General features: G+C 41.9%; 1 protein-coding gene and 1 long non-coding RNA gene across 2 annotated transcripts; both read left to right on the forward strand.

The window, feature by feature from the left end:
* Positions 1 to 547: 547 nt before the first annotated feature.
* On the forward strand, positions 548 to 4,070 carry has1 (hyaluronan synthase 1). Its single transcript, XM_084089416.1, has 5 exons — positions 548 to 611; positions 825 to 1,523; positions 1,647 to 1,872; positions 2,335 to 2,467; positions 2,639 to 4,070. Exons 2-5 carry the CDS (start codon positions 840 to 842, stop codon positions 3,312 to 3,314), a joined length of 1,719 nt encoding a protein of 572 aa, XP_083945542.1. The 5' UTR covers positions 548 to 611; positions 825 to 839; the 3' UTR covers positions 3,315 to 4,070.
* Positions 4,071 to 7,612: 3,542 nt separating this feature from the next.
* On the forward strand, positions 7,613 to 9,013 carry LOC311067522. Its single transcript, XR_014603231.1, has 3 exons — positions 7,613 to 7,768; positions 7,834 to 8,027; positions 8,147 to 9,013. It is a non-coding gene; the product is annotated as an uncharacterized lncRNA (long non-coding RNA).
* The last annotated feature ends 2,104 nt before the right edge of the window (positions 9,014 to 11,117 follow it).

Raw genomic sequence — 11,117 nt, forward strand, 5'->3', positions numbered from 1 at the left:
GGCCATGATGTGTCTTCCTACATAGTTGTTTAAGAAATGAAAAGCTACACATTCCATCAATTAGGGTTAGAAGAACTATTGTCAAACATAAAACATGCTAGAAACATGCTGCAATAATGATCCAGTCACAGACTCGAAGCATTTGCCTGTTTAAATCCAAACGTATATACTCCTAACCTTAAACCTACCCATCACAGAAAACTTTCTGCATTTTTAGATTTTCAAAAAACATAATTTAGTGTGATTTATAAGCTGTTTTCCACACGGGACCAAAAAATGTCCGCACAGTGATCACTTTGAACCTTAACCAAGATATTAAAACCTTAAATTGATGACGATCATTCATCTCCTGTAAGCCTCACATACCCAACAGTAAATGCAATAAGAAGAGAACCGAGTTGTGACGTATATTTTGTGTGAGTCATGGATGGAAGTTCTGTGAGTGAGGCGTGCTCTGAGCGCATTTGCAGCTCATTAGACATCTGCAGAAAGGGTGTTCCCTGAGCTCAGACACAGCCTATAAGTTTGAGGTCCTGAATGAACAACTAGATCTGAAGGAGAGCAGGCTAAGGAAAGGGTGAACAAACCTGGGTAAAGATTTGTCCGAATAGGTATGTTAAAAACAGCTTATTAATTTGAATTCTATACTATTTATTACATGTGTAATTTTACATATTATATTATGTGTAATTAAAAAAAAATTGCATTCGAGTAACTTTACTTGTTATGTTTTTTAAGTACCAATTTTTTATGATGATGATTACTAAAATTGTGTTTTTCCTTCAAAAGTAAATCTTTTTTCATACTTTTTTCATTATTTCTAGCAATTTGATAATAAAATGGACATCAAGCCAGTATTAAGGAGTTTTGGCTCTCTGATCCGAGCCATTCTTACATTTCTTTTTGCTCTCCTGGTCCTTGGGGTGATGTTATGGGCTTACATTTATGGTTTTGAGATAGCTACATCTCCATATAACATCATCTCATTTGGTTTCTATGGACTGCTGCTATGCTTCCACGTCCTGATTCAGAGCCTTTTTGCCTTTGTGGAGCATCGGCGCATGCATGCAAGACGCAAACCTTGCTCTTACACAAAATCCATTGGCTTTACTATATCAGCCTTTCAGGAGGACCCTGCCTATCTCCGTGAGTGCCTTCTTTCAGTACGGGCTCTGCAGTACCCACCTGAGCTGCTACGCATTGTCATGGTGGTGGACGGAAACTCTGAAGATGACCGCTACATGATGGAGATGTTCCGGGAGGTGTTTGCAGACCAGGATCCTGGCTGTTATATATGGCAAAACAACTACCACTCTTGGAACCCCACTGGCCAAGTTAAAGATGCTGAAGCTGATGGTACTGATGAAAATGATGGGGTGATGTTTGAAGACCCCCAGCGCTTGGAGGTTGAAGAACTCATTAGGACCAAGAAGTGTGTTTGCATCATGCAAAAATGGGGAGGAAAGAGGGAAGTGATGTATACAGCATTCAAAGCACTAGGATCCTCTGTGGATTATATACAGGTTAGTGATATGTACAAGCACTTATACTAAGAACAAATTAAGCATTGAATTTTAGGGTAACAAATATGTAAGAAATACTCCATCACTCTTCCATTTTCTTCATATTCTACTTTTTCTAATCAGGTATGTGACTCAGACACAAAATTAGACCCTCTGGCCACAGTGGAGCTCTGCAAGGTGCTGGAGAGTAACCAGAAATACGGTGCCGTGGGAGGCGACGTGATGATCCTTAACCTTAAAGACTCCTATATCAGCTTCATGAGCAGCCTGCGCTACTGGATGGCGTTTAACATTGAGAGGTCCTGCCAGTCCTTCTTTGACTGTGTCTCCTGTATCAGTGGCCCCTTAGGTATGTAATACAAAACCTTTTTAAACCAAAAGTTTATATGAAACAAAATTGACCCTATGTACTATAAATGCATGTTCTTAGTCTTATACTAAATGAGTCATCGGTGCAGCTTATTTCAAATAAAAAAGTTTGTCTACATAATTTGTCTTCATAACATTATAAGAAAAAAGTGGTTATTTTAAAAACTGTTCACTGACAGACGTGACAGGCTCTTTGGGGAACCAAAAATGGTTCTTATATGGCATCTCTGCGAAAACCTCCTTTTGGAACCTTTATTTTCAAGAGTGTAGCATGAATAAAATATGTTTTTTAAATAAGTATTTAAACTATCTTTAGTCCACTCAGAGCACTGATTAATCAGTTCTAATCTGATCTAACCAAGTAGGTATATTTTTGTTACTCTGATCTAAGTTTTAATATTTTGTCTGTATGAATAACTGCGTTTGATTATCTTCGCTTCAGGTCTTTATAGGAATGATCTCCTCCAGCAGTTTTTGGAATCCTGGTACAACCAGACGTTTCTTGGTACCCACTGCACTTTTGGGGATGACCGCCATCTCACCAATCGAATGCTAAGCATGGGCTATGCTACAAAGTAAGTAGTTACTGTATGGCCAAATATGATTCACCATTGATGATTTAGAAGTAAAATTGCTAACTGATCGTCCTCTATAATGAGCATAACATTCTTTTCCTGTCAAATACTTCTAAACTGTATCTAATTTCAAACAGACATGTTTTAACTGTGAGTTTCTGTCCCTATAAGGTATACTGCCCGTTCTAAGTGCTATACCGAGACTCCCGCCCAGTTTCTGCGCTGGCTTAATCAGCAGACGCGTTGGACCAAATCCTACTTTCGTGAATGGCTCTATAATGCCATGTGGTGGCACAAGCATAACCTGTGGATGACCTACGAATCCATTGTCTCAGGCATCTTTCCTTTTTTTGTCACTGCCACCATTATCAAGCTTTTCTGGACAGGCACTCTATGGGACATTTTGTGGGTTTTGTGCTGCATCCAGTTGATTGGTCTGATAAAGGCAGCCTATGCCTGCATCCTACGACAAAATGCAGTGATGCTCTTCATGTCCTTATACTCTGCCCTCTACATGACCAGCCTCCTGCCCGCCAAATACTTTGCCATTATCACCATGAATAAAAGCAGCTGGGGGACATCGGGTCGTCGTAAGATGGTGGGGAACTATATTCCCCTAGCACCCCTTTCAGTGTGGGCAGCCATCTTGTTGGGAGGCCTGGGGTACACGATCTACAGGGAGTGCAATGAGAAGTGGACAACAGATGCAAAAAAAGAAGAGATCAAGTTTTTGATATTTGGATCTGCAGCTTATGTGTGCTACTGGCTTGTAATGATCTGCCTCTATTGGATGTGGTTTCGGAGATTATTACGAAAACGCTCACAGAGTTACACTGTGAATGTATAAGACAATTATTTGGGCACATTTTTATTTATTTAAGAAAACTTGAACTTTTTCATGGTCTTTTACAATTTTATTTGTGATTTTTTTATGTATATATTAGTATTGCACATGATATGATGTCCATTAATACCATGAATTTAGAAATCAGAAATGATGTGGAAACTACTTGTCTTTATGAAATACAATGACTGTATTAAATGTGCAGAAAGCAGTAGTCAACATTTGATGCTGTAAGGTTTTAAATTAAACAATATAGCCTAGAAGTGAACCTCAATATTACAGATGTTATTTTTATTGAGGGAATTATTGTAACATAGCACTTTACATCATTGAGCTTACTGAAGTGATATTTATTGATTGTTGAGATAACTGAGGAAACACTAAGACATACTGTTACAACACTTGTTAACAAATTATTTAAAGAATGCTGATAAGATACATACCTGATCATGTGCTGCTGAAGATGTATTAGCATTTGTTATTATCAGAATGACTACTTACACAAATATGACATAATTATTTATCAATAAATGTATTAATTATTAACACAAATATTTCATGAGAAGCATATGTGATGTGTGCTGATTTACAATGCTTGTAATTCTTTCTGATGTAATGTGACAGGGCATTTTGTTGTCTATTAGCTCTTGAAGAGAGTATGTTGAGTCAGTATATTTATTGCCAGCAATATTTTGTAAATGTGAACTCAAAAATATTTGTTATTTAAACAACACAAGAGAATAAATTACTTTTTAAAGGAAACCGTGCTGAATTTATTTCAACCATTGCTTTGACATTTGTTGAAAAATTATTTTGTTATACTTTGATGGACAAAAAATATAAAAGTATAGCTGCAAGCAGCAATTAATGGAGTTCAAGTGCTTTAATGCCTTTAAGCATCTACATAAAAAGGTATTATGTTTTATTTAGCAAGCCTGTAACCACCTAGATCATAGATGGAAAATACAATTTATAGCCAAAACAGGCAATTTACTAAGGAAATATATGTTTTAAAGCTTTTTAATAGTTATCAAGGTTGAGCCAAAAACCTATTACTAGTTTGTGAAAGTAGGTTTTTTAAATAATCTCCAATATTTAATTCGATTGACAGCAGTGGTCCTATGGGCAATGTTGCTCAGAAAGAGGAGTTCCCTTTTAGTCAGTCATGTTCGAAGTTACGTCAGAACAACTGACGAATTGGGATCTCGTCTGAGATCCCAATCACCTTCGAGTATAAACTAAACGAGCCAATGCACATTGGCATGTGATATTTGCATCGTGCACCCCGCCCTGCAAAAAGGTATATATAAGCACAATGAGCACGTGCAATCGCACATTCAAGCTTTCACGTCAGCGGTGGTCGCCATTTAAAGGGACATTGCACTCTAAAAGAGCATTTTCTTTTTGAATGCTTATTGCAGTTGAACTAAAATAGTTCCTGTGCACTCTGCAGGCTTCCAACAGTCTGCAAGTCGTGCTGTGACCAGCACAATAAAATAGCTATTCCCCTAAAAGAGCAAGCACGGGTGAGACACTGCGTCTTTTTAAAGATGTTATTCCACCCGTGTGTTTCTGGATGCAGTCATTTCTTGACTCCGTCTTCACTTGTCTGGGCTTAAAGCACGCTGTAGAGCTGACTGCTATGCTTTCCCAGGCCGCTGATAGCGTCAGGCTCAAGTGTAGGCCTCCACAGTACCCCGAACGTTCAAGGCTGGGCGATTGGTATCTCAGGGTGGTTCACGCTGATGGAGCGCGTGGTTGCGATGCAATTGCAGGCTGCCGTCTGGTGGGGTAATCCGTGTCTCCCATCCAAGGCCTGATAGTTCTCGTCCGTGCTTACTGCCAAGGCTTACAGATGCCTAGCTTTGCTCTGTCCCCTTCGTGCTTTGCGCTTATACGCGGACCGAACACAGAGCTTCAGGACCTCAGAACAGCTGAGACAGACAGCAGAATGGAAAGGCTTTCTCCAAGCAGAGGCTGGTGCTCTGGATATAGTGGTCGCCGTAGTCTTGGCATTCCAAGCCCAAGATCAGCCATGCCCCCTGGGGGTGAGTGCTTATTCCACTTGGAGTGTTGCTCCCTCCTGGGTGTTGGCACACGGTGCCTCGCTAGCAGATATTTGTAGAGCTGCGGGCTGGGCAACACCCAACACATTAGTGAGGTTTTACAATACGTGCACTTATTTGCTCCACAGGTGAGTTCCCCAACTGGCGAACCCTGTATGGAGTTCATCCAGCACCCTCGGCAGTCAGACGTAGCGGAGACATCCAATGCTAGGCCTAGCACTAGTGAGTATGCCCAGTTGGTTAGCCCCTGTTCTAGGCGCCCATATGTTGTGATTCCTACAGCGATCCCATATGTGTATTCTTTCACGGTATGGCTTCTCTATCGGCGAGCCCCGTGTCTTTCCTTGGCAGAGCCCACTCTGCCGTCTCTCCCGATATTGACTCCCCCCTAACTAGGCTGGAGCTACCCCAGAGACCTTCCATATGTACTACTGCCCTGTTGGCCAGTCCATATGTGTAATCCCCACATGATAACTCCCTACTGACAGGATGTGGTCTCCGTAGCGTCCCTTTCCATAGGTACGCTTCCCCAGTGTTATCCAATCGTGTCACTGAGTGGGTCAGAAGGAACAGCAGTGATTGACCTTCTCTGAGTAAGGCCCTGTCCCATCTTCCACCCCAGTAGGTGCGGGGGGATTAGGTGGCTTGAGTGGAGCGCTGGAAGGGGCAGCAATCGTGCCGCTTTGGTAGGGAACCCATTTTGTCAGTCGTTCTGATGTAATGTTGAATGTAACTGACTGAAAGTGAATGTCTGGGTTACTACTGTAACCCCCAATCCCACAGACCGAGGCCATACTATACCGAGTTTGGTGAAATTATCTCATTCCTTTCAAGAGGGATATCCGTTTTAGTAAAAGTGGCCATGCTCACTTTTTGTGTTTTGGCAAAGTTTTGGCATGCTGTTGTGGACGTGAATCAACATTTTGACTTTTTTTGTAATAATTATTGACAATCAGACTCCAGATAATCTTTCTGCACTGGTTTGGTTATGATCAGGCAAAAAACCTTGGACTAGTTTGCAAAAGTAGGTTTTTTGAAAAATCCAAAATACCCGAAAATTTTGTCAAATCTGAAACGTGCGTTTTGTTTGTCTTGAGCCAAGGATTCCAACGATATAAGACACTTGAGCCTGCGACGAATGGTTTAGGTTATTTTAGGTTATGAGCCATTACGTACTTTTGATCGCTGTAGCGCCACCATCAAGCCGATTGGGGCAAGCTTTGCTGACGTTGTAGACGGGTGGGTACTACCATCCCTCAAAGTTTCAAGTCTCTACGACTTACGGTTTGGTCTGTCCTATCACTTTTGGGGGAGAATGTTGATCCTTGGAAATTCTAACAATTACAATAGGGTTTCAGCGCTATGTGCTTGAACTCCTAATTAAACAAAACTGATTTGAATTTGACTACATTTTTAAACACAACATTTCCAGCAATGTAGGATGTGGACTGTGGTGCACCTCTAAATACAGTTTATCTGAACAAAATACAGTATAAGGGAGGATTCCCTGACATTTGTACATCCAGACCAGAGCTGACATAAATCAGTTTGAGTGTCATTTACAGCAAAATCAATAACACTGTAGGATAACATGATATGCATGATCAATTCAAAGCAAATGATTTACACTTTGGTGTGATTTAAGGCATCTAGTCACACAAGAACACAGGGTGAATCAGAGTAGGGTGGGTGCCATTTGGGGGTAATTGTTTCATGGAAAACATTTTATGAAGAACATTTGAGTGTTATAGCATGTTTAGACTGTTACCAAAGGCAACCAAGGTGGATCACAATAATAGGAGGTTAAATTTTTTAATTTGTTTTAAATACAACCATAAACAAAAAACATAAATTACTTCCAAAACTTTAAAGATAAGGAAGTTACATTTACAGTAACAGGGTGTCAAAAATGATTACAATGCAATTTCCATTGCTGTCATGTTCAATGACTTGAAAACAAATATGACAAAAAACGACACTTACACTCCACTGATGACATCAGCATTTTGCTTTAAAATGGGTGGAGCTACTCAGACACGTCGCAATGCATGAAAGAGTGATGTAACTGGTGACAATGACCCCCTAATGTCGTAATTATCATGGGAGGGTTTGGTAAATAATTATCAAAGTCATTTAATAAACCATTTATCATTGTAAGAAAATTACCTGCAAATATACAAGTCAACCATGTATGTGTTTTAGGTCATACAGTATGTTTAAACCATATGTGGCAGGTCTAATGAAATATATCCTGCCTGCAGGTGGCTGATTAATTCATTTGAGCTCGTCCTATCAGTGAGCTGTAGTAGCGCATATAAACAAGCTGGTTAGAGTGTATGGTGCCATGAGGCACCGCCCCTTCCCGTGTCGTCATTTTCTGTCGTCATTCAGGTATGTTGGGTGTTGTGAGCTGGCCGATCAATGGCATACTGTAGCTAACATTAGCTTATTTCCAGGGCGACATGCAAGCTTTCGCGGCTGGCATTCGGCTGAGGTTGTACCCTTGATGGTCAAAGTATGGTTGTTTATACTTCATGCCCGGAATGCTTAGTTATTGCCGACGCGCACGCTGTCCACCTGATAGATGGGATGAGCCCACATGCATGTTGTCTGCCTGACTGAGTTGGTCCCCAGAGATCGCACCTAAAAGGTATGTAGTTTTAAATTTGCGCCTAGGTTAAATGGCAATCTGTTGAGAGAAACAGTTTTTATTAATGGTTAGCAGTTAAATCACAGAGTTTGTCTGATTGTTTATTTGTAAATTTATAGATGTAGTACGGACCAATGGGTCGCATCTGCACCACCGATTAGTTTCCGTGCGGTTGACTGCGTGGGACTACTTCTGGAGGCGTTGTTGCTTTGCTGCTTTATGGCTTTGCTGCTTTATGGCTTTGCTGCTTTATGGCTTTGCTGCTTCATGGCTTTACTGCGTTACTCCTTTTGCGGTTGCTTTGCTCCGCTGTGGACAAAGGACTGAAAACACTGTCCTTTGTGGTTATTTTAGTGTGTGTGCCTCCATGTGAGCCCTTTGTTTCGGGGGGAAAATTTCCTTTTCATTTGTATTGGCTTTTATTTTGTATTTTGACTCAGAATTTTGTAATCTGTTTAACGTGAAACTGTGAATATTTCTACTCCAATTTCTGTCTCTTGGAGTGACAATTCTGAGTGTGTCTCAACAGTGACATTTCTGTTCCAGGAGCTGAGTGCACAAAGCAGGGGCGGATTGCTGGTGGTGGTCTCCCTCACGAGTGTTGTGTGCTGAGTGTGTATTGGTGTGAGTGTATATGCACAGGTGTACGGAAAAGGTGACTTGTCGTGGAGGCCTTATGTGCCCTTATCCACTGCTCTGCCTCGGCTCCTGTCCCGCTGACTCAGGTCGCTCCATGTGTGTTTGTTGAACCACAAAATTGTCTACATTGAGTGTTGTTGATGTTTGTGCATTTTTATATTGATTATATCTTTAATAAAACAAATTTATATTTTTTTGTACCCACGTCTCCTGCCGCCTTACTGTGGACGAACCTGTGTTTCCTTAAGTAAACTATATTTTATTTTCCCTGGCAAGATTCCAGGGTGGCGTAGTCGCTAGCAGAGATCATTTATGCTTAAAATCATTCCATCCCATCCTCGTGCCGCTACACATAGACTGTAAAAAAAGATGGACGACGCCCCTTCGCTCTCTTCCATTGATGAGAACTGAAGCCGCCAGAGTCCTGATATGGCGCTGACATATTGGAACTTGAGTCTGCGCAGTAGCGATCTCGGGACCAGACCTGCGCAGTAGTGAGCAGGAAGTAAAGCCGCGAAATCAACGCTCCGCCCTCACTCTCGCAGAATGCACTCAGGGTGGATTCTGCACACTTTTACATTTTTTTTTATTGCAGTACGACAAGAGGCTTGTTAAAATAAAGTAAATACAATCTCCTCAGTCCTCCGAAGATCCCGAAAAAAATGTCCGTTGGTGCTTCAGTGACTACTTCGCTCAGAGAACCTGTCAATCACAGCTGTCAATCATGACGTTACACCACCGCATCACGTAACTAACTAAAAACCAACTTATTTTTGAAACAGACACTTGAACTTACATCAGCGTGATAAAAACGACAGCAAATGAAAGAAACCACCTTTGGAAAAAAGATATTTGAAGTGTAATTTAATTGTTTAGTTGGTCACACGTCCCGTTGAATAACACGGGGAGGCGTATGACCTATACTAGGACCAGTCACCGGGGGGCGATCGAGACGTTTTGGCTTCACTTTTCAGGGCTTGTGCGGCACGCTTGGTTTAAACATGCAAGGTATCATAGTTTTCAAACAGCCTATAAAAATAGATTAAAGGACATAACACGTGGAAGCAAATGGTCTTGACTGAGAAGGTCTACATCTTAAACATCCAACTTTACAGCAAGAACTCTTTGCTGGCAAAAAAGATCCATTGTCCAATGTCCACTGTCAATAGTGTAGTGATACATGAAGCACAGCTGACACAGAAGTCACTTTCAAACTAAGCAGCATTCTTTTGGTCAGTGCTCCAAATTCATGTGGAAAACTTGAACCCAATGTGAACTGTGCATGGGGAAATGTTTCATCCTTAAGCAAAATCTGAAGCAAAAGCAAATAATCTGAGTGGGGAACTTTTTTGCTCTCACATGGAACTCCCAATCCCACTGAATAAGCTGTTTAAACTAGATTTCGAGGATGTAAAATTTCTACAGCACTGCAACGGTTGCACTATGATGTCTATTTTTTGAAAACATAAGTCAAAAAAAAAACAACAACTCAAAATACTTAAAATAGACGCGGAGCAGCAGAGAACAGCAAACACGGCATCAGATAGCCTTGAGGAACAAGCCTCTGACAATGAAGACTCACTTTGAGGGTGTTTAACACTTTTACACTGAGAGAACCTTGGCCTGTAAGGCGGGTCCAAGTTATAAAACCAAGTTACATAACCTCCAAGTTATAAAACTTCACAAATGTGGACGGCGAGGCCCAGCCAGCCGTCGCACAAATGTCCTCAATGGCTATTCCACTGGACCAGGCCCACGAAGAGGCCATGCCTCTTGTGGAGTGAGCTCTGACGCCCAAGGGGCAAAGGCGGCCTTTGGACTTATAAGCTAGCGCGATAGCATCCACTATCCAGCGCGACAGTCTCTCTCTGCAAGGAGAGAGCCGTCAGGGAAATTACCTGTGCTCTGAATGGAGTGGAGAGCACTTTAGGAACATAACTGTGCCTCGGTTTAAGGACGACCTTGGAGTCGTTTGGCCCAAATTCCAGACAGGAGGCGTTCATAGATAGCGCTTGTGAAGCAAGCACCAGCAGAAAAGCAGTTTTGAGCGAGAGCGACTTCAGGTCCACAGACCGAAGCAGCTCGAATGGGGGACCCTTCATGGCCTCCAGGACTTTAGAGAGGTCCCAGATAGACACAGACGGGGGGCGTGGAGGGTTTAACCTCCTAGCACCATTGAGAACGCACAATGAGGTCGTTCCTTCCCAGTGGTTTGTCGGCTACCGGAGCGTGAAACGCTGTTATGGCTGCCACATAGACTTTGAGTGTGGAGGGGGTGCGACCCGCATCCAGGAGCTTTTGTAAAAATGCGAGCACACTCGGTACTTCCCATGAATGAGGGGCTACGTTTTGTGTAGAGCACCAGCTAGAAAACACTGTCCATTTCTGAGCGTACAGGCACCTTGTTGAGGGTGCTCTAGCTTCCTGAATTGTTTTTCAGCACCCTATCCG

The sequence above is a fragment of the Abramis brama genome (genome assembly GCF_963993115.1).
Source record: "Abramis brama genome assembly, chromosome: 17".
In the NCBI taxonomy this organism is placed as follows: Eukaryota; Metazoa; Chordata; class Actinopteri; order Cypriniformes; family Leuciscidae; genus Abramis; species Abramis brama.